The following is a 24,612-nucleotide window of genomic DNA, read 5'->3' as shown; positions in this document are numbered from 1 at the left end:
GCTGGAACCCTCAGTGAATCATACCCAAAGCCTGAAATTCTCCTCTTTAGGGTTTTATCCTATACCATTTCCTTCAGCAGGCAGAACAATCTAAAATTCCTCCAGCTTTTCTCTATAGGTTTTAATTTTCCAATTCCTTATGAACCTCCTCAGACCCCTGCTGGGTGTAAAGGGGTTTCATTGTTTTTGTTTTTTACTTTTTAAAAAAGTTATCACACTTAGAAATTTACCCAGGGTTCTCATGAAGAGCTGACCAGTACAGTATCTAGTAGTCATTTCTTGCTAGGGCTCCCATAACTGCAGCTCTGCCTCATTAAAAAAATAATAATAGCTTTGTTGAGATGAAATTCACATACCACAGTTTACCCATTTAAAGTATGTAATCAGTAGTTTTGAGTATTTTCATAAGGTTTTATAACCATCACCAATATCTAATTCCAGATCATTGTCATCATCACCTCACAAAGTAAGCCCATACGCAGTAGCCATCATTCCTCACTCCTCCCTCCCTCCTGGCCCTGGCAACCACCAATCTCCTCTTTGTATGTTTCACAAACCAGCATGAAGAAGGAGAACAAACAGGAGTGGGAATGGTGGAGAATGAGGAAATAAGACACACAAGAGACATAAAACACACAAAAGACAAAGATGGGGTCAGGATAACTGGAGCATCTAAGACTGCAGCCAGCACTGAACTGTGGTTCTTGCTTTATTTATATAGTATCTTAAACAAGGCTACTAAATGATGTAAATCTTAGCACATGGGGTAAAGATTATCTTTAAAGAGGAAAAGCTGCATGCTTGCTGGCACAATAAAAAGGAAAGTATGCAGGGGCTACATGACTTCTGGCAGAGTAGAAAAGAATGTCTGTTGTTAAAGGAGGAGAAACAGCTGGGGGTCATTCCCTGAACATCTCCCCAGGCTGTGGGACCCTGCTGCCTCACAGCCTGTCCTCCACAGCATGAATTTACCTATTCTAGATATTTCAGATAAACAGAATCATATAATACGTGGCCTTTTGTGTCTAGTTTCTTTAACTTGGCATTTCAAGGTTAATTCATGGCATAGCTCTTATATGTACAGATATTGAGGTTCATGCATAGCATAGCTTGTATCTATACTTCATTCCTCCTTATGACCAAATAATATTTCATTGTATGGATATACCACACTTGTCTGCCCATACATCAACTGATGGACATGTGGGTTATCTCCCCTTTTGGCTATTTTGAATAATGCTGCTATAAACATTTTGTATACAAATATTTGTTTCAATATGTGTTTTGAATTCTTTGAGGTATATACCTAGAAGTAGAATCACTAAGTCATGTGGTAATTCTGATTAACTTATTGAACAACTGCCAAACTGTCTCCCTCAGTGGCTGCACTACTTTATCAACCTTACTTTACACAGAAGATGTGTTACATCTCTTCCTTTTAAATACCTCCAGTACTAAAGATTCTAAAATCTTCTTTCTTATTTTAGATATTCACCCTCAGTGACTTAGCTTCTAACATGTCCACGGATAATTGAATAAATAAGTAAAACACAAATATAAGCAAATATTTTCTAGTATGGCACCAGTGATGAAACCTCTATTCCTATTGTTTGCCTATGGTGGTTTCCTATTCCTAAGATTATGTTCCTGGTCAAGACCTTCTCAAGCATTCTGACTATAAAATGGCAGCCTTAATGAAAATGCACATATATATGTGTGTGTGTGTGTATATATAGTTATGTTTTTTATAAGGCTAGTAATAGTAATAAAAGCAAGAGACAATGGACCCACTCAGAAATATCTGAAGAGGGAGGGAAAAATATTCCTCATTATATTTTATGTGCACCTGTGGAGCACTTTTTTGGGCTGGAGAAAGACACCTGACAAGGTTCCCAAGGAAAACAGCCAAAATAATTACACATGTGGTACCTAAGATGGAATATGGATTCTTTACCTTGTACGAAATTTCCCTGATAACTTGATCACAATTTTCTAATGGTTAAAAGGGAATTTATTTACTATGTAGTCTTCAACTCCATCTCCATGGAGACTAAGAGCATTTTCTGACAATGGTAAAACATTTAAACAGGTGGTAGCATGAAGTTGAAGGATTTGCTACTCTAAAGATGGATTTTGAACCCCCTAAGAATATAGTAGACAATCAATAGTTCAGGTGATAAATTGATAGAGACAAAAGGACCAAATATGTGACCATTGAACTAATACCTTAATATCTGTGATTGAATCTAAACAAACAAGGGAACATTTATTTATACTCCTGGTGATATTTTATACTCACTTAACTGCTATGGGAAGAAACAGATTGAATTTTGTACCAGATAGTAACAGCAGTACCATACCTAACACTTCTCAGATTTGCTTCAGATTTTGACATCCTAGTATAGATTTTTAGTAGAATAATAGCTACCTCTCAAAGATATCCATCCTTGGGACCAAGGAATATGGTACGTTGCGTGACAAAAGAGAATTAAGTTATAGATGAAATTTAGGTTGTTGGTCAACTTCTAATTTGAGATTGGCAATTATCCTAGATTATCTGACTATCCTGGACTAGGTCTGATAGTGTCATAGGGCTTCTTAAAAGTGAAAGTAGGGGCATAAATGGAGATCAGAGTTAAGTGAAGATACAACTATGGAATAAAAGCATAGAGAGATGCAATATTACTGGCTTTGAAGACAGAAGAAGGGATCTATAAACCAAGGAATGCAGATGCCACTCTTTTATCTTAGAGCCTCTATAAGGAACTGAAGCCTGTTGATATCCTGAGTTTTGCTCAATGAGACCCATTTGAGATTTCTGACTTCCTTGTCTATAAAATGCTAAATGTATCTTGTTAGAAACCTTTAAGTTTGCATGATTTGTTGCAACAGCAATAGGAAACTCCTAAAGCCTTAACCAACATTCATACAGTCCCAGTTATAGCTAAGATTTTGGTTAAACTGGAACTAGAAAAGCCTCTCACTCTTCTTCCTTCCCATGCCAGGTAAATATGAATCCCTGGCCTACCCATTTCTGGTGGAAGAGAGGTTTAGATTTAAACAAACTGAATTTGAAGTGATGGTGAATATCTAAGTTGAAATGTTCACTTAGTTTAAAATGTGGGACTCTGTTTCCCACATACCTCATTGGAGTGATCACTAAGGGCTAAAATTTTGCAGAAGAAGAATAGAGTATTGAGGGACAGCCAAAATGAGAAAAAGAATGCTGAGGTCCTAGGGTATCCTGCCACTTTCAGTAAGAAAATAGAGTTTGCAACTGGAGAGATAATACCAGAGTGAATAAATTACAGAGGTTGTGTGAACTCCTTCCTTGGACAAGTATCATTGGCAACTGATAAGATTGATTAATCCAAGTACAATATTGATCAAGGAAAAGAAGAGTAAAATCACCCCCAGGGTTCTAGTATAAAAACCACAATCACTAGTTCAGCCAGCTTAAAGATTTTGTTGTCTGATACACAGACACGACTCCCCTGCTAAAAACTCCATGTGAGTATTTGAAAAAATTTGGCCTTAGTGCTTTATTCTCTGGCTCTAAATAAAGTACGATGTCTGGAAATCATTGTATTTTATTTAGTTTCTTCCCCAACTACACTGATTGCAAAACAATGTAAAAAATCATTATTGTTAAGTTCACAGAGCCGTTAAAATTCTAGAGACGGCTTATTTAATTTGACAAACTGGCTTGTTCAGGGGCTCTGATCTGCATCCATTATGTGAATTTTGTCAAAATAATTCCTGATGTCCGCCTGTGTCTGCATACATTATCAATATGTAATAATGCATTCTGCCTAGTCTTTATTTTAATTAAATTAAATTGCAACAGTTTAGAGTCCTGGAAGTTCAGGAAATCAGCCATCTTTTCGTAGCACTGCTATAAACAATTCTATTTTTCTTCAAGGTTATTGGCAACAACAATTGCATAATTATTTAGTACAGTAGTTTGGCAAGAAAGAATGGTGTTTCTGGGAGAACTAGACTTCCTAAAGGTTCACAACGCATAGGAGTCTGTCTAAATTGAGTTAGGGAGGGTGGGGCATTAATAGTAATAGGTGCTAAACTACAGTTGCTTTGTGCACACAAAACATTCCTGAGAACGATGCTTTAGTGTTCATAAATTTCCCTTCAGTAAAACCCAAACAGGCTGGGCAGCCACAAAAATAGCATCCACTGAATATTTTAATAATAAATGGGTAGTGCTTTACAATTTGCAAAGTACTTTCACATACGTTATCTCATTTTAATCCTTCTAACATTTCTGCCTAGTAGGCATGGCAGGATTAGAATGATCTTCATTTTGCAAAGAAGGAGACTGAGATTCAGAAAGAGGAAGGGACTTGCCTAGAGTCCTATATGAGAGCAGCGATTCAAACTCTAGTCTCCCAGTCCTGAGGTCTGTAAGCCTTTCACAGCTGCCTCTTTTCACCAAAGTGACCACCCCACCTTCCCGAGTACCCAATTCAACGCCCCAGTGGTTTTCTGTCAGAGAAGCTAGCAGAGATAATAATCTTTCATCATTTCTCTCCACTCATGAATTCATAATCGTTAACTGAGAGCAGGGCTGTTTTATCCACTCAACTTTATAGGCACAGTGCCAAGGATATGAGTTTTTCAAGGACCTACAAAATGTTTGCAGCCTAAAAAAACAAGTTTCTTGGCACCAGAATATGAAAAGAAAACCTGAAAATCAGCATTAATAAATATTTAAATAAGCATCTGCAAAATGGAGCAATATGTCAGCTTGTCAACTGCAACTCCATTTCACACTTACATATGAAATGTGTAATATGAGATATGAGTTGTATACATTTTAATATGTCTAATAAGATGTGAGAGAGGGTGTCCAAAAGCAGGAATGCCTGAAGCCTATCAAGGTTTTCAGATGGCCCTCACTAGTAGTCTGTTAAGCAAGTGATCTTGTGCCCATTTCAAACTGCTGGACACTTTCATTAGTAGACTATGAAATCAATGCATTTGGTTATTCAACCAGAATTTTGTTTTAAATGGAGGAGAATGTAATAGAATCAAGGTAAACAGAGTTCAGTAGAAAATATCAGAATGTGATGCTACTTAGAGAGCATTGTTTCAGAAACTGTTGTTTCAGTTATATGAGGTCACACAATTAAGTTTACAAACTCATCCTATGAAAAGTGCTACACATCTCATTGCTGAATATCACTATGGTTATTTTCAATATACTCCTCTTAGGAAGCTATGCACTAAGCTCAGTGCCCAATCCACCCTAAAAAGCAATTTTGGAACTCTTTTTCTGAAATGGCTATCAGAGCTGTCATCATACTCAGTCCGACAACTAAGTTCACAAACTTGCCACCATGGGCTTACATTGGCAGCACTGTACAAACAACTCAGTAAGGTTTCATAACCTTGGTATACCAGTGTCTCATAGCTGTGTTCCTGTCAATGTGTGGTGGTATCTTGCTGAATAGCATTCCCTATTGTTATATGTTTTGTATGCCATACACTGACAGCTCAGAGGGTCATTCCAGAAAGACTTCCAAAATTGCTTTGAAGGGTGGACTAGGCACTGGCATTGGAGTATAGCTTCCTAAGGGTGGTACTTCAAAGGTGACCATAGTGATACTCAGCAATGAGGTACGTAGCACTTTTTCTAGGTGGAGTTCAAGAGCTTAATTGTTCAGCTTCATATGTACATGTATGTGTGTCTGTGTGTGTATCTCCCCATGTGTATGCCAGGTTACAGTTAACAAATTTGTGTTTCTTATCATGACTTTCAGGCATGAAAGTTTGAAAGGTATTGGTAAGATGATAAGCCAAGAAGACACAAAAATTGATTCATTTATTAAACCATGTGACTTATTTTCCAAGGCAGAAAATCTTGCCTCCTAGTATCCCCTGAAGATTGGGTGACCATATAATTTATCATTCAAAACAAGATACTTTTTAGAGTAAAAGGAGATGCTGTTAATAATTACATTAAGACAACAACATAACCAGGCACTATTTTTTGCCAACCAAGTTACACAGCACATCTACTTCAAGGCTATCCCTAGCTTCCAATCCTTATCTCTTAAATTCTAAGCAAATAAAAAGTTATTTATTTAGCACCTCTGAATGGTGGGTCTTCCCCTAATAGCTGTGATCTAGTATAGTAGGCAAAATAACTTGGCTGTGAGTCACTGGGTTTGAGTTCTGGTTCTACCATTTACCATCCAATTGACCCTGGACTAGTAACTTCACTTCTCTGAGTTTATATGCTCTCATCTTCAAATTGGAGTAAATATATCTTCCTCATGAGGTTTGGAGAGTATTTAAATTAGGTCATATACACAAAAATGTATGTAACTGTTGTTACACAAATGTAAGGTGGTATGACTTGAATGGCAATTATTAAGAAGACAATGGATGAAAGTTCCACAAGATATCCTCTCTCACATGAAAAATTATTGTGCCCTGTGTAATATCCACTATATCAGAGTGTTTAGCAGGTCACCTGCCTGGCACATAGAACGGCTCAGTGAAGTTTTGCTTAGTCGTTAAATAACAGCACCTTACTTTCCATTATAATGTTTCATTCCTTTTAATCAATCACATTATTTCAAAGGATAGCCAGTCCATTTTCAAGGTGAATCTATTTCTAAAACCTCTACTCCTCCCCTCCCCAAGATGTCTTAATATTGCTGAAGAATAGTAATCTTTTGTTTTATTATTGGGTTGGGATAGGGATGGTTATTGTTCTTCACTTGTTTTTGATGCAATAGACAGAAACTGACACTCTAGCCACCCTGACCTTTCAATCTTAAAGAAGCTGGTCTCAAGATCTTTCGCACATGTTGCTCTCTCTGCCTAAGATGCTTTACCCTTTCTTAACAAAGAGGCTTTTCCTTGCTTCCCCAGGCCAACATAAATTCCCTTGTTATGCTCTCTCATAATACCCTGCATTTTCCCATCATGACATTTATCACAATTTATTTGTGTGTGTATGTGCACGTGTATTTGTTTTTCCTTTATATTTGTTCCTCTCACTAGAATGTAAGCCCTTACTGGGGAGAATACTGACTTGTTCTGTCTCGTTCAACCTCATATTCCCAGTGCCCCACACCATGCTTGTCAACAGGAGGTATCCATGAGATAGTTAGTGCATATTTGTTGAATAACTGAACAAACAAATGATTAAGAACAGAGGCTGAGGGTGACCCCATGGTCTTGCTCTATATATGGGATGGCGAGTCTGCCCAAAGAGAGGAAGACAGTATATAGGCACACAAAGAAACTCACAAATATGTATTTGAGCGAGTACATCACTCTGCTTTTGGTGGCACATACGTCATCCAGGTTGGTTTTTATACAGCCTGGCTAGGCTTAAACAAAGAAGCCAGAAAATAAATTTCCTGATACTCGGTTTCAGGGTACAGGACCTCTTAGCAAAAATGTTGCATAGCTACCATACTTCTGAAGACTTTTTTTTTTTTTTACTACCTATACTTTCTCTTTATTCAGCTACTACCTTATTCCTAACACTGTCTTACTTAACTCTTATTTTCGTAAGTAGTTAGGACACAGATCCAAATCAAATCCAGTGATCCACTGAAAAGATAATACATCATAACTAGGTATAGTGAGTGTCTTTTAGAACCACAAATATGGTTCAACATTAGGAAAACATTGTTATAATTCACTATCTTAATAGATTAAAGGGAAAACCTATGTGAATATTTCCATAAGTGCCAAAAAGGCACTTGATAAAAATTCAACACCTGATTCTGTCACTTTTAGTAAGCTAGGAATAATGGATAAACAAAGCATTTGGGGCTATTGGACAATGTGTCAAATTGAGGAGCCTCTGGGCTCATCCTGTTCTAGGATAAATCACTAGAAAATAGGAAAAAATAGAAGAAGCTTTGAAAGCAAGTACCTGTTTTCAGTAGATAGCATTTTATCTACATAGTCTTGGTCTGTTTTTGCCATGGCCTTCATTTGGTTCCTTGGGTGTTTTGTTGTTGCTTTTGTTTTCTCATTAAGCTAGTATTTTAAAAGAATGGGAAATATTTATTTTATTCAATTATTTCTTTCAGAGAAGAAGGTTCTCATCTTGTTGTTAGTTACCTTTTAAATGTCATGAAATTATTTTTAGATGTTCCTTGAGTTCATGAAAGTAACACTTAAATTTCTCACACTATCAGACGACTTTTAATTATATATTGCCTTCATAAGTGCAACCATTATGAATTCTGAAGCCTTAGCCTGAAGCTGTTGAAAGTCATCTGCTTAATCTTGTCATATTTCACACATCAGCTTACTTGCGTGGCGTCTCCACCTTGGCTGGCTACCTAACGTCAATCACCTATCCCAACCCTTACAGATGAATGTCAGAATAAACTAAACTGGGTGTCAGGGAGCCTGTGGCCCCCAGCCTTCTTGCAGTCCCTATGTCATACAAATGTTGCTGCTTTGATAAATAGAATAAACATTCTATTTTTTTCAATGTCAAATGACTTTAGAGGAGCAGGCTGCAGTCTTTCCCTCAGTCTACTAGTGTAATATTTGCAAGATGACTAACAGTGAAGTCAGAGGTACAATCTAGTGATCAGAGGGCAGAATCCTATGCAAGGGTAACAAGACTATCTTGAAAATCAATGACCCTTGGTTAAGGAACATTCTACTCTCTTTGTAGAGGTGAAGGAGAGAAAACAGGAAGGCAGAAATCCAGATGGAGTTGGGGTGTCCCAAGGGACATGATCACATGGCTCAGAGAAAGTATTCTTCCGTGTCAATGGCTCTCTCTTAATGGCCTGCCAGATCTGTGCACATTGGCATAAGCCCACTCTGCCAACCCCTGGAAATGTACTCCAGGACCCCTTGACCACTTGTCCTTGCTCACTGGCAGTCTAGTCTAACTTTCTCCTCTCCTCTGAAATGTTGATGAGGAATTTTTTTCCTTCTATTGTACTATTCTTCACTCCAGAGCACCAGAGGCTGAAGCCATGCCCTCTACTGTGCTGTGTTGATGATAGGCAACAGGCCACCTAGGCGACAGTAGTAGTCCACACTGCTTATTTAGCTGAGGTTCTGCTGTCACAGTCTCAAGCAGAGTGTGATATCACAACTCAGCATTTTTAGCACTAGCCCCAGTATAACCCTTCTCCTCCCCTATATTTAATTATGTGAAAAAGTATAGGCATTTAGTATGTTGAAGTCTGCTTCCATGATAGGAAATCTAGGATTGGTTGCTACTATATTTGCCAGTTCTCATGATTTTGGAGAGAAGCTCATGGCCATAGAGTGAAATGTCTGCCTTCTCATAAACTGATTGCGAGTTCCAAGATTATGTTAAAGTGGGCTGCTATCAAAAAGGATCTTTGCCTTGTTAGTCTGACTGAGGAGCCCTGTACAAAACATATCCCAAAAGACAGCTATTCTCATTAAAGTCAGCTGGAATTTTGGACAAGTCTTAAATATAAATTATAACTTTATCAGCTCATAGTAAATCTAATAAAAATTAGAGAAAACTTCCTAAGTGGCTACCTTGTTGCTATTTGCTGTGACTAGGAGGGGAAAGTAATATAATTGTAGTGATTGCAGCCAATGTGCTTTTTTTGTTGTGGACTAGAGAGCAGTTCAGAGAGCAGATAGGAGGAGGTGAAAGAGTAAGTATGTCTCATTACCATTGCATGGAGAACTCTTTAATTGATGCTTTATGTAAGCATTTCCTGCTGCAGAGTTGGGAGGATCTTTAACTGTTACTGAGAGGGAAAAGCAGGCTCCAAATCACCATCAGAGGTCACCAGGGCACACTACTTACTTGCAAAACTGTGCAATCACCTTCCGGAGAAGAGATTCTAGGGGAGCACACCAGGCTTACAAAGTACAGAAGGCAGATCCAGTAATTGCCAAGAGTACTGTGGGGAGGGAGATGATGACTTTAAGGGAACTTGTAATTATTGTTGTTGTGATTATTTATTAATCAAGACTTTTAAATGTTGGCAAGAGAAGCGGAAACCGTGTTATTCTACACACCAACATGGCCCTTCCTGTGCTCTCTAACCACCTAATTTTTCCAACATGAGATTCAGCATTCTATTTAGCTTTTGGGTTTGATCCTCAACCAAAATCTAATGTGGAAGGAATGCAATTTAGAATCATAGCGTGTTAGTGCTAAAGAGGATTTAGGAGAATTATCTAGTACAGGAGTCTTTAATATGAGACCTTTAATTGAACTACGGGAAGTGAGTGAACCCCCTAGAATTACATACCAGATTTTGCATGCACATGCATTTTCTAGAAATAATAACCATAACCTTTGTGAGATTCACATTAAAGTGCTCCCTGACCTCACATAGTCTGAGAACCACCATTTCTAGTCACCATCTCCCTACTTTGCTACCAATGAAGGACATGGATCCCAAAGATGGAAGATAGCTTGCCTGAGTCCCCACAGCTAGTTAATGACAGATTATGAGAGTTGAAATCTTTTCTGACTCTTGCTCTAAAACCAATTCTTTCTACTTTGCCAGAGTTGTTTTAGCAACTAGAGAGGCTATGAGGTATCACAGAGACCATAGGAAGCATCAATTTGTGCCGTGAGTGTAGCCTAAACTAGATCACCCTTGAGATCCCTTTCCCCTCTGAGACTCTATTTCTAGTCACCTTAATAGAGAGCAGCATTGGCATAAATGATCTCCAAATAATTTCCATTCGGAAACTATTTCCATTTTATGATTAGTCTTCCTCCAGGTCCCTATTGACCTCCCTTACTAATAATGCCTGGTTGGGGCGAATATCAAAATGAGTTTGCATTCCATGAGTCTTCATCAGCTGATGGCTGATAGAAAGGCATCCTGCCAGGACCAGCTACACAATCTGTGGGGCCCACTGAAATAATAATGAAAGTACAAAGCCTCTTGATTAAAAAGTATTAAGAATTATAAGATGGTGACAGCAGGGCATTAAATCAAGTGTGAGACCCTTCTAAACATGGGCCACACCCACAAAGACAGTCCTGATCCCTATCATAAGCTTTGGTAGGGTGGATGACAGAGACAAGCCAGCCTGTAATTTGAAATTTGCCACAGAAGATGTGCAAAGACAGAGAACTGAATATTCGTAATTATAAGGCCTTTTCTACTTATCTATGCATGCGCTCATATACACATGCACGTGCACATGCAAATCAGTTTGACTCATATCACCATCTTTTCCCTTCACCTAATGCCAAAGAAAATTAATCTGCTTGAATTTATTTCATTTTTGGACCTATTGTGTTGGCATTATTTAAGCACCAGTTTTCATTACCAGTTTTCATAACCAAATGACCAGGGGAGGACTTTACTTTCCGTGGGTATCTAAAGAGTCAGGTAGAGGCAGGTATTCAAAAGCAATAGCAGAAAACAGACCAACTGGAGCTATTTAAAGCTGCCAGAAAGGGGGAAATCAGCTTGGGATATGTAGTGTTATGAGCCAGTATTCTCAGGCTTAGAATATTGAAGCTAGAAAGCATTTTAAATTCAGGAATCAGAAACCTGAGGTTCCAACAGGTAAGCAGGTTTACCAAGTGGGAAAATTGCTGGGACTTGGTATACTTGGGCTATGCATATTTCAGTAGAGCAGAGACACCCAAACTAACACATTCTGCACTTCCCATTTTAGTGGCATACCAGGGTTCCAAGTTTAATGCACAACATCTGTGCTGCATAGGAGTTGAAGCCAAATGTTGGGCGATGTCCCATTGGTTAGCTATATGCAGAAACCAAAACATAATGAGCACAAAGTGGAATTTACACTTGCAGTACTCTAAGCACACTTAGTCTTCTCAGCAAATTAAAGGCCAGTTAGCACAAGAAAAAATATAAATTAGGCAAATCGATTTTTATTAGTTTTATGTGTAGTTAGTTGTTGTATAAGTGCCCCTGTACTCCAAATACAGCTTCCTGAGTGCATTTTTCACTCTAGAGAGGCAGGAAACCAACACTCCCTGCATTTCTTACAAAGATAGAGAGAAATTATACTGCTACAGCTTAACCCAGCAGAAAGCTTCACAGTCTCCAACTCAAAAGCCCAGAATAAAGCTTAATGTCCACAAACATATCGTACCAAGCTAATGACAGCATTCATTCACTCACTCCTTCATATATTTATCTACAAAGCTCTAACTGATCACTTCCAGGGGACCAGTGTTATGCTAGATACCATCCTGTACTATGCCAGGTTTGCATTCAAATTTCAACTCAAATCAGAATTCAGTACCAAATGCAGTATCCACCGTATTGTCAATCAGTGTAAACATGCAGCAAATATTTTACCGTCTTCTAATGTGCTGTTAACTCTTTGTTTGCAGTGTCTGTGGGATATGAATATGAAACGTGCCCTGACTTTATTCTCTGGGAGCAAAGGACAGTCGTTTTACAAGGTTTCGAGATGGATGCATCTAATCTAGGAGGCTGGTCCTTGAATAAGCATCACATTTTGAATCCTCAAAGTGGTAAGCAGCTTTTAAAATCTGTAGTAATACTGTTTTCCTAAGGCTGTCTAATACATATTCATTGTAGAAAAATTGGAAAAGTACAAGAGGAAATTACCTGTAAGAACACCACTTAGAGATGACCAAATTAGTATATTTCCTTTCAAATACAGTGATATGATTTTGAATTACCGTTAGTGTGGTGAGAATCAGAATACTCTCATCTTCAATTTCTCCCTTCTTTGTGCCACTTTTCTGCTGTCGCTTCCTCCAAGTTTGTAATGTAAATGTTCAGTAAATCAAGAGAAGGGACCACAGGTGCCCCCTGAGCCTGTGCTTTCCCCAGATGAACTGATTTTGCTACCTCAGTTATAACTTCTCTTCCACGTTCCTCCACCTCCTGTTGCATCCTACTGGGAAACCGGTGTTTTCACCCATCTTTCCTCTGAATATCTACTGATAAGTTTTTCCTGTGGAATCATACTCCTTTTTATCTAAAGAGGCAGACAAGTCCTTTGGGTTCTTTTCCCAGAATTAAAGATCAGAATGCACTGAGGCAGCTATACTCTTCCATCTAGCCATCTTTGGATCCGTTCTACCTTTGTGGAACAGGTGGCTGAGGCTGAATTATCTTATAAGGCCATGAACGGACCAAGCCAAGAGTTCCATTTTATAATCACACACCCATTATATTACTTAGTTTGCACCATAGTTGCATCAGCTATGCCCACTAGCCCCATAGGATGGGAAATTTTAAACAGCAAAGCTAACCAGATTTGCCTCTATCATGAAATAAGACCACACTCCCTTCACTGTGGCATCCTGAAGTTGAATGAATCCCTTGCCATATCCCCTCATTTATACCCTCTCCTCCCCCCAGGAAGATTCTAAATTCTATTTCAAGTTGTTTATTTTTTTTTTTTTTTTGAAGAGCAAAGATTTAAGCACAGATATAAAATGTCAGCTTTTTTTTTTCTGTTGTCAAAAGGAGAGCCACAGTTTTAAAAGTACAAAAACGAAAGGGCAGATGCCACTTATTAAATTATTAGGTTTTTTGTTTTGATTTGAAAGAGTTTGACATTTTAAGCAGCCGTTTCTTTTCCACTCACTTTTATTGGCTTGTATGGATTGTCTCTTTCAAATGCCTGTCATTGACATTAAACACAAAGTGGGAAATGACCTCAATCGAGCCAGCCCCCAGCTGTGTGCTCCCAGTCCCATATCCTCTTACCATTTGCTTCACACAGGCTTAAAAAGTTCACAACAGAGGGGAGTCATTCAGGAAGTTGGCTTTGGGGGGGCCTGATTTCCACAAATGTGTTCTCTCCACCCCTAATTTACGAGCAATTAGTTTTTAGGTAATAAGTACCCAGTTATTTCTCAGAATTTTTCAATAGCTTTATTGAAGTATAATCCTTACACCATAAATTCATTTAACCATGCACTTCACTGATTTTTAGTAAATTTGTAGTTGTGAAACCGTCACCACAACCCAGTTGTAAAATATTTTTATCACCCCCAAAAAAGTCTCTTGTTCTCACCCACAGCCCCCACTAAATCTGCTTTCTGTCTCTACCTTTCTAAGAATTTTATTTTGAGAAGAAGCCTTAACTTGGATAGGTTTTTAAAAAAGGAATGTTTATTCATTTCATCATTTCATTTGTAGATGCTTTGTCTCTCTAACCAAGAACTGTTCACACCTACCAGGAAACGAGATCTGCAGCTCTGCTGCCTTTCAGCCTGACCTTGGACGCGAACACCTCTCTTGGGAGGTTTTCGAAGTCTAAATCCCACCCACAAAGGCAGTTTTAGAAGCAGGAATGATAAGCCTGATGGAGCAGCTTTGAGAAGACCAATTTAGAAAGCAATGCTCTTTCCCCCTCGGGTCAGTCTTTTCTGACTGATTAAGGCTAGGACGACATCTTTCCAAATTCCCTGACTCCACTCCTCTCCTGAAAAAGCATAATTCTTTAGGCACCCCACTTTTTTGATCTGAGATAGCAGATTAGAAACAAAAATCTATCTTCTCCCAATTTCCTCTCACTGGTTAAAAAGACACCTGTAATTAAATTGGATGTCTGCTGCCATTCTCTACTTCAGTTTTTCTTTGGCTTCAAAATCATTATGCAGTGGGTAACTTCTAGCGAGCAGTGTTTTCAGACCATTTGTCATTTCAGTTGCAGCAATTATATTTACCTGACAATTAACCATTGGTTGTAAAGAATTGTTTCCAAATATTATGCCTGATGCATATAGATGGCTCTGACTTTCGCTGAGATGAAAAGAAACATCAGTAACTTGCGTTTGGCAACATTGTTCTTTCAAAATATATCTTCTCGGTGATTATAGAGGGGGCATACTCATTCTTTTTAAGAAAATTTGGTTCTTTAAAATTATGAGAAAGGTGGGCATATCTGTTACCGAGCTCAGATATTTGTTTAGTCTATCTTTTTATAAAACGTATCTCCTAATGTTTCCTGCCATGTCAGTGTTAAAAATTATTAAGAAGAACAACCCGGGGCACTAATTGGGTATCATCATTTGTCTGCACTGGATAAAAATTTTCTTTTAATGTAGCCTCCAAGACAGGCCAGGAGTTTGTGGACAAATGGTTTTACTGGGAGGGGATGATCTCCCAATCGGTGTTCATCTCCTCTCAGTCAAGTACTGAGAGAAATAGGCATCGTATCCCTTGTTGTTCATAAGTCTGAAAAATGGTGTCTTCTTTGAAATCTGCATAAAGTGCCACCCACTGGCTTTCAGGGGGAATTTTTATTTCAGACTTATTTATTAATATAAGCTTTAAAAGAAGTTCTGAGCAAGTTAGCAGGAGGGAATGAGTAGTGTGTTAAAAAAAAAGTGTGCTTACCTTATTACACAACAGAATTGGCTTTTTGGCACAGAAAAGGAAAACTTACAGGAGAAAATGTGCAGTCAGCCCCATTCAGTGGGTGTCATTGTTGACTGTAAATATGATACCCAGTGCTTAGCAGGAAGTTGGCCTTCATATAAATAATGTGTGCTGTCCTAGGATCATTTGATTCCCTTTTCAAAATAAGCGTGTGTGGCAGAATAAACTGGAAAGGAGGCAGCAGTAATTGATCAAGGATTTTCAGGAACATAAACAAAATGTTTTCAAAGCAACCTTTCGCAGAAGAATTGGTGTTAAATCATTGTTGCTAGATGGTATGCCCTGGTTCTATGTAATGGAAGGTTAAACAGATTCTTGAAACAACAAAAACACCCTTCAAAATGATCTATTTTTCCAGGGCAATACAAAAGGGGCTTGCCCATTTTTGTTTTGATTGCTTCAGCTTTAAACAGGAGTGGTAATTTCAGTACACGGCACTTCAGTGCCTTGCATGAAAGCAAGACATCAATTGTTGAGATGTAATCAGAAAGTACATTGCCTTATGTTTTATTTCCTTTAATCATTCTTCTTCTTTGATGGAGTGCTGAGCTTTCTAATAGAAAAGGGGAGTTTTAGAATTGCAGGCTTAGAAGAATGGTTTAGAATAGCCATCTTTAGTTTTTAAATTGCCAGGAGTCTGGTAATAACATGTCATTTTGAGGGTAATTGCTATCTATACCATTATATTGATATAAAAAAATAGAGATCTACCTGTGAAAATAGATGTTAATAGCAAATCTGGTATTTCCGAGCCAATCATTGGAAAGAGTTTTGAATGATATAGTCTACAGTGCATTGCTGAAGTGCTGACATGCTAAACAGTGGTTTCCTCATTTATTAAAGAACATATCATAGTCTCATTGGTTGAATATTCAGTTAGCAATCATCAGGAGATTTCTCTTCAATGATGTTGTGCCACTGTCATTCAAGTTCTCATTCACTTCCTTCTAATTCATTTGAATTGCAATAGTGGTCACACTGCAAGTAAATTCAGGGATGGAAATGAAATTCAGTCCTATTAATCTTACTTAATTAGCTATTCTAAATCTTAAGAAAGGCCTTTACTACCTAATAAAGTTATTAATAAAATATGAAGAAAGTAGTGATTCTCAAGATATCTCATAGTTCTACAATAAAACACCAATTTGTTAGGGCATAAACTCACAGCTGCTCTTGCAAATCATATGTTGAAAAAGTAGCCAGAAATCACCCTGGAAGGGAAAGTAAAAATACTTAAATTTCAAATCCAAAGACTACATGATGGATGGGATTTCTGTTTCCTGGAAGGCTCCTTCCAAGCATACATTGGTACCATGGCATTATGCATGCTTTACCTTCTTATTTATTTTTGCCAGCAATGTTCCTGTCTCAGAGTGATCTATGGTTTCTATTGCAGGATTGTAGGACCAAAAGTTGGAAGAAAACTGTGGAAGCCATTTCAGAACATATTTAGGGAGAGTAACAGGCAGTCCAAAGGAGACAGACAGCAGGGGGCAAGGGGAAAAAATAAGGCTATAACCGCATTCCTTCCTTTGCTGTCAGTGACTTTAGGCTGACATATTGGCACCTGCCTTCTCACAACATGGATGTTTTACCTGCCCTGACTCATTCTGGACTGACTTGAGCTATTTAGCACAGCAGTACTTGTTCCTTGGATTTTCTGCCCAGGCTCAGCAGGTTTGCAGAATCATTGGGATTTGGGCAAGGAAACTACAAGAGACTCAAAGCTTTATTGTCAACATTAACTGAGCACTTCTAATGACTTGGCCACAGAGATTGGCACTAAAATACAAAAAGGAGTAAGACAGAGGGGTCTGCCTTCAAGGAGTTCATTCATGTTCTAATGGGGAAGATAGAGAAGTAATGAGAACTGTATCACTCAATGTGGTGGTATAATAGAGCTGAGGAAAGAAACAATGGGCATAAAGGAGGGAATAACTAACTCTGCCTGGGCGAAACCTTTAGGAAGACTGGGGCTGAGCACTGGAGGTTGGCTAGAAGTTCTCCAAGGAGACAAAATGAGGAGGGCATTCAGGACAGAGGGAATAGCATGTACAAAAGCAGAGAGGCATGAGAGTATGTGAAAGTAACTGTAAATAGTTTGCTCTGGCTACATCTCAGGACACAAATGAGAGCACAAGGAGAGGAGAGACTAAAGAAGTGGACAAGGACCAAGTCACGAAGGCCTTTGTGTGCCTTGACAACACGGAATGTACCCCTTATCCTATAGGGAAGATGGAGCTATTGGAAGATTTTAAGCCACAGATTTAAAATGGCAAGAATGTAGATGAAAATGTGGACATAGGAATGCATGGAGACCAGGGAGACCAAGAAGTTCAGAAAAACTGGAGTAAAGTAGGAATGGAAAAGAGGAAACTGATTACAACACACTGTAACAGATAGACTCAGTGGGAGTTAGTAATTAAATAGGTATGGAGGATGAGGGGAAAAGAAGAGCCATAGGGATGCCCAGATTTCCAATTTAGGTAACTATACACTAAGGAATACCATGTACACTGATGACATGAGTAGAGAACACAGAACAGTGGGGTTTGCTTTGGGGCGGGGGGGTTCCATGAAAATAATGTGTTTAGTTTTTAAATATTTGAGTCAAAATATAAAATAAATATTTCTCTCGGAAGTACCCATGGGGCGTCCAAGTAAAGAAGTCAAGTAGGAAACTATATGTCAGGCGAGAACTCTGGACAGGAGAAAGTTTCAGCACATAAAGATGAAAGTTGAATCTGTGGGTATGGATGTGACTGCCCAAAGAGAATGACTGCAAAGCATTTTCATAAGTTAGTATCTCTATTTCCTGCACTGATGATAGTGTGATATGGTCCAAAAGAGTGGAAAATTCAAGTCCCTTTTGTATATCTTTGAAGTGCCTTCTAACAGTAGGATTTCTATCCTTTTCACAGAAGTAGATTACCTTCTTGATTGTGTTTTGCTGAGGTTAATATTAAAATTGACTGATAGTCTCTTTTCAGGAACCAGTTTCATAGCGAGGGTAATTTGAAGTCACACAGGTGTGTGCTAGGCATCAGAAGAGAGCCAGCAAGAGATGAAAAATTAGCCAAAGATGATTCACAGAGCCCAGAGTGAATAGATCATTAAAAGTTAGTCATCGCATATTTCACCGAGGCATTCAGAATCAGTGTTAAAGGGACTGGTTGTATTACTCCACTTCACAAATGGACAAACTGAGGCAAAGTGTGTTATGATACCATTTGTTGTGCTTATGCAGTTAAACAAAACCAAGGATAGAGTGTTTCACTCTCTGGTTCTCTTATGCCAGGCTGAAGCTCTTCCCTGCTTTGAACAATGAAAGAGAAATTAAAATGCTGCTGAGATTATTATGTGCTAATTTTTTTTTAATTTTCTCTCCTTTTATTTTCCTTGGGTCTAGGAATCATACATAAAGGGAACGGAGAAAATATGTTCATTTCCCAGCAGCCCCCAGTCATAGCAACCATAATGGGTAATGGGCACCAAAGAAGTGTAGCCTGCACCAACTGTAATGGCCCAGCCCACAACAACAAATTATTTGCTCCTGTCGCCTTAGCTTCTGGCCCCGACGGCAGTGTGTATGTTGGTGACTTCAATTTTGTAAGGCGAATATTTCCCTCGGGAAACTCCGTTAGTATTTTGGAATTAAGGTAAGTCTCCTCTAATCTCTATGTTTGCTTAGTGGATAAAGAGAAAAGCTAGAATGAGATACTATGAAGAGACAAGGCATTGCCAAAAGGAGCAGAAATGCAGCTTACCCCTATTGTAGCACTGAGTTAATATGCAGGGTCGATGCAAAAGTCAGCATGCCCACTCCTCCTATTTAAAGGAAACTTTGAACACTGCTTTGAAGAACCAGGAAGTGTTGACATCCCCGTACGTATGCATGTCCTTCCCTGTGTGCCCTGCTGTCACTGATATGGATCTCAATACTTCCATGCTCAGGTAAGTCACTCCCCTACTACTGGCCACTACGAAGATTGTCAAAAATATCCACTCCGGGAAAAGCAAGTATCCAATGTACTCAATACTAATATGAAACCAATATATAAACAACTGCTACCCCACACGAAAGAAAAACACACGTATATGTAAGTGAGGGGGAGGGGAAGAGGGGAAGAGGGAAGGGGATTGGTAAGCTCTCACCTAATATACACAGTGAGGGTGTACAGCACGCCCCCTGGGCGAAGGGCTCAACTACAACTTGAACTTTACCTTAGAAATGAAAACAATATGTAACCTAAACATTTGTAACTTCATATCTGAAATTTTTAAAACAGAAAAAAATCTATTCCATTCTAGCAGGGATAGGTATTACCAGATCCAAAAGACTAAATTTGCTAACATCTCCAGGTCCAGTCTTAATTTTTTTTTTATTTTTTTAATGTCTACTATTTTTTTTTTATTTCAGGTTAGTGTGAGGGTACAAACAATGTCCAGTCTTTTGAAGTGGTGATTTCATAAACAGGAAAATGGGAGTCTGTGTTTACATGACATGATAAGAAAGGAAGAACTAGTTCTTTACCCTTCAAACTTCTGCCCTGCGGGGCTTAGTGCCTGTAGATCAGTGGGTAAGGCGCCAGCCACATTCAGCAGAGCTGGCGGGTTAGAATCCACCCCGGGCCTGCCAAACAACAATGACAACTACAACCAAAAATAGCCAGGTGCTGTGGCAGGTGCCTGTAGTCCCAGCTACTTGGGAGGCTGAAGCAAGAGAATCTCTTAAGCCCAAGAGTTTGAGGTTGCTGTGAGCTGTGACATCACAGAACTCTACAGAGGGCAACAAAGTGAGACTCTATCTCAAAAAAAAAAAAGTTCTACTCCATGGTGATTAAAACATTCATCTTTAGATTTTCTCACTCTGTTCTAGGAATTTTCTTGAGAGTACAAAATATTTTGACACCTTTGGTAAGGAATTTATCACTTTTGGTACTCCATATCCTGAAGTTAGATGAAGATTACAACCACAGTTTTATCAGCTTATTTCTTCCCTTTCTGAGGCTACAGGACACAAATACATATTCTTTGGGATCCTAGAAAAGGGAAGTCTCCACTCCTATCCCATTAGGGATAAACAAATCTGTTTCCTTTCCCCTGGCTAAATCAGTAGACCCTCCTTTCTAATTAGCTTTGATAGCTTTAGCCTCAACACATACCTCTGGAACTTTAGGAAACATAGGAAAAATTTCTGTATGTTTCAGAAGATTTTTGAGGCCATACAATAAGTTATTCCATAAAACAATTTTTGTGTCAGGCATCTCCCCAGTGACCTGAAAAAAGAGTAACCAAAAGTAGGGACTGGGAGAGCAGAGACATTGAGCAACCTATATGCTGATAGCATTATCAAGACCAGGTAAAACACATGAGAAGTCTTGGGTCATTTTAATGTAACACTTATGTTCAGACAAGCATGAAAATTTGAATACTTAAGAGCAGGCATCCTCAAACTATGGCCGGTGGGCCACATGAAGCCCGCCTAGGACATTTATTCAGCCCACCAGGTGTTTTTGCCACCGCTGCCTGTCCTGCTTAGCAGCTGACTCATCCCGGGGGCCGCAGTCTGGCCCTCCAACCATCTGAGAGACAGTGAACTGGCCCCCTGTTTAAAAAGCTTGAGGACCCCTGTTTAAGAGCATTCCTTGAAATTTTTCAGATTCTCATGCTTGCTTTGGTATCTACCTCCTTTTTCTCAGACTGAGTTGTTCCTTCACACCTAGCTGGGGAAATCTTTTGGTCCCACGCCCTCATCCATTTTTCACATTAATTCAATCCAGTTTTAATACATTTCTTAATTATAATTGCAAAGACTGTCATAGGGAAGAAAGCTGTTAAATCCCTTGGCTAATAAAAATATAGACTGTAACGTTAAGACTTTATAAAGATGAAGCACATCTAGAGAGTCTGGAGAGGTACTGATTCATAGCACCCTGTCCTAATCGAGTGTTCATGTACCTCAGGGTGTCACACCTCGTGGGGGCTCTCATTTCCAGTAGTCTGTCTCTTTGGTTACCTACTTAATGAAAAGTCAATAGGAATGCCAAGATTGTATGCTGAATTTGGAAATTATTTATACAACATGCTACGTTATTTTCAAAACCCTAGGGATGCTCTATCTACATGATACCAAACACAGAGGGGGAAGCACTGAACAATTCATTCAACATCTGAATGTTTCCATTCGTGCAGATATCAGCTATTAGGTAGTCAGACACATTGTATTGATGAGCCTATAACTATAACTAACTACGATTATAACTATGGTTAACCCATAAAGCCTATGTAGCCAACCCCTATGTGGATAACTCCTCAAAAGAATAAATCTATCTAACAAAACAAAACAAAATTAATACAATAAAGCTCCAGCTAAATTTTATTTGTAATTTAAATGCAAATTTACCAAAAGGGAGCAATTGTCATTCATTGATGAAATTCTATTTTGGTCAAGGATCCTTAACAGTTTGTAGATTTGCATTTTAGTCCAAAGCACCTTATGACCTTCAGCACAGAGCCTTCGGAAGCATACAACAGAGTAACTTGGACACTAATTGCAAAGCAATTTTTCTCAGTATAAAGAAAAATTATTTTCTGACAGTCTGAAGTAGTGTCCAATGCCTGTATTCATTCTTGCTCCCAAACACTGTTTTCTCTCATTGTCACAAGTCTTCAGACATGTAAGTATGCACACACCATGAGCTCACACACACTACGAGCTCATACACCCAGGCGCTCTCACTTAGCCTGAATTTTCCCTACCTGCCTTTTCTGAGCTCAGATCCTTTAGAATAGCTCTTCTTAACTTTTTTTTTTGTTCATCTCAGACTTCTTTAAGAATCTCCTGAAGCCCTTTTCTTAGAAAAAAAACATATCACACTAAATTGCATGTGTGATTTAAGGAGTCACATTTTTTTCCTTCCCTTGCTCCCTTGCTCCCTTGCTACCACCAGCAATCTGTCCCTGTAGATAAAGCCCTTTCATAGTTATGGTTAAGATCCCCTGCATTAGGTTCTGGAGAAAAGGCAATTCTCCCTTCCTATTCCAACACTCCTGTGATTGGCCATCAAAGAGATAAGCTGGAATTTGATCAAAAGTTTCTGAGTGAGTTTACATTGGTAATAGAGCATTTTGCTTGTCATTGTGGAGGATGGGAGAATATCCTGGAGAACTGGTTTAGTTATGGCAAATTTCTTCAACATGTGAATGTCATTAAAGTATTTAATTTCTCCATCATAAATGAAACTCAGTTTAGCTGGATACAAGATCCTGGGTTGAAAGTTATTTTGTTTTAGGAGATTAAAGGTTGATGACCATCCTCTTCTAGCTTGAAAAGTTTCAATAGAGAGATCTTTAGTCATTCTAATATTCTTCCCCTTGTAGGTTATGGTTTTCTTACATCTGGCTGCTTGCAGAATTTTCTCCTTCATATTAACTTTGGCAAAGTTAATTATAATGTGTCTGGGAGATGCTTTATTTGGACTGAGTCATGATGAGATTCTGAAACTGCTATCTGAATTTCAGAATCTCTTGCCATGTTTGTGAAGTTCTCCTCAATTACACTTTATAACAAAGATATTTGCACCAGCATGTTTATGGCAGCCCAATTCGTAATTGCTAAGTTGTGGAAGCAGCCCAAGTGCCCATCGACCCATGAATGGGTTAATAAATTGTGGTATATGTACACCATGGAATATTATGCAACCTTAAAAAAGATGGGGAGTTTACCTCTTTTATGTTTATATAGATGGAGCTAGAACATATTCTTCTTAGAAAAGTATCTCAAGAATGGAAGAAAAAGTATCCAATGTACTCAGCCCTACTATGAAACCAATTTATAAACACCCACACTTCCATATGAAAGCTATAACCCAACTACAGCCCAAGATGATGGGGAAACAGGAGGGGGAGGGAAGAGGAGGTGGGAGTATGGGTGGAAGGATGGTAATTGGTGAGACCACCAAATACGGTGCATTTTACAAGGGGACATGTTAAATCTACTAAGTGTAGAATATAAATGTCTTAACACAGTAACTAAGAAAATGCAGTGAAGGCCATATTAACCAGTTTGATGAAAGTATTTCAAACTGTATATAAAACCAGCCCATTGTACCCCATAATCACATTAATGTACACAGCTATGACTTAATAAAAAATAAATAAATAAATAAATAAATAAGCTCATTGAATGTACATGATCATTTTGATCTGCATAGTAATCAATGGGTAACTGCCTGTTTGACTAGAGTGAAAACTATCAAACAAGTTTATGTCAACACATATTACCTATCATCTTTACTCATAAACTAACATAGCTATTATCAGATTCACTTTTTTAAAAGAGTATCCTGATCAGCAGCTTATATATATCATATATATATAATTGGTGGATTTTCTTATTTTTGCTATGTATCTTTTCCAGATTTAAACTTCCTGAAGGGAAATAAGCTGATTTAATAAGGCTCTGCTATCTTGAGAACCATAATAGTCATTGCATTCTACTGTATTTAGATAAAAGCTTCATTTTCTGCTAGTGTTTTTTGTTAAGATCAGTTAATTTAATTATTCTCCACCCTGTCCAAATTAGTCATTTTACTTCCTTGGGTCATCTGTTTCCTTGGAAACATAGACTAATGTAGTCATTATGTTATTGGTTTTATCTTAAATTGTGAATAGAGAAGCAATATTGTCAACAGGTCATTATTGACTTGGATAGAGAAGCTTGTAGATCTTGACCCTCTGTCAGATTATTTATTATGTAACTTAATTGCTCTGTTCTCTACTTCCCTATCTGTAAAAATTTACTTCAAGTTTATATTCAAACATCCCTTTAAATGTCTTATAGTATTTAATTTGCTTTGAGAACCACAGATATGTATTGCTTAGCCCGAAGTTTGATGATAGTTTGGGAGGACATATAGTCTGTCCTTAATGGATGCTCTTCTAGATTTCCTTCCCTTCAATCCTTTTGCTCCATATTGAGCCACACCAAACAAACCCAGGTGCTTCCTGACATTTTGAGGATTGGAAGACTGTAGATTTTTGCTACCTCAGCCCTACTGATCCAAACTGCCCCCAATTGCTTTTCTTCCATCTAACCTAAAAAGAATTTAATTTTCACTGGTTGCCAATCACTTATTTCCTCTAGCTGATCCCCCATTGACTGAACAGAGAGAGAAAGGAAAAGTCATTTCTAATAATGATGATTACATTATCATTAGAAATCTGCCATGGTAAACAATAT

The 24,612-nt window shown here is 38.4% G+C and overlaps 1 protein-coding gene across 3 annotated transcripts in view; it reads left to right on the top strand.

Moving 5' to 3' along the window:
* TENM1 (teneurin transmembrane protein 1) overlaps positions 1-24,612 on the top strand; it is a 596,275-nt gene that overhangs the window by 450,013 nt on the left and 121,650 nt on the right. For all 3 annotated transcript variants that reach the window (XM_012812797.1, XM_003801898.2, XM_003801899.2), the window contains exons 19-20: positions 12,335-12,478; positions 18,778-19,027. In XM_012812797.1, coding sequence (XP_012668251.1) covers positions 12,335-12,478; positions 18,778-19,027 — 394 coding nt within the window. The remainder of the gene's footprint in view (positions 1-12,334; positions 12,479-18,777; positions 19,028-24,612) is intronic.

Source organism: Otolemur garnettii, unplaced genomic scaffold (genome assembly GCF_000181295.1).
Source record: "Otolemur garnettii isolate 467f Iridium unplaced genomic scaffold, OtoGar3 scaffold00224, whole genome shotgun sequence".
Lineage (NCBI taxonomy): Eukaryota > Metazoa > Chordata > Mammalia > Primates > Galagidae > Otolemur > Otolemur garnettii.
The sequence above is the reverse complement of the archived record's forward strand: the minus strand, read 5'-3'. Positions and strand labels throughout refer to the sequence as shown.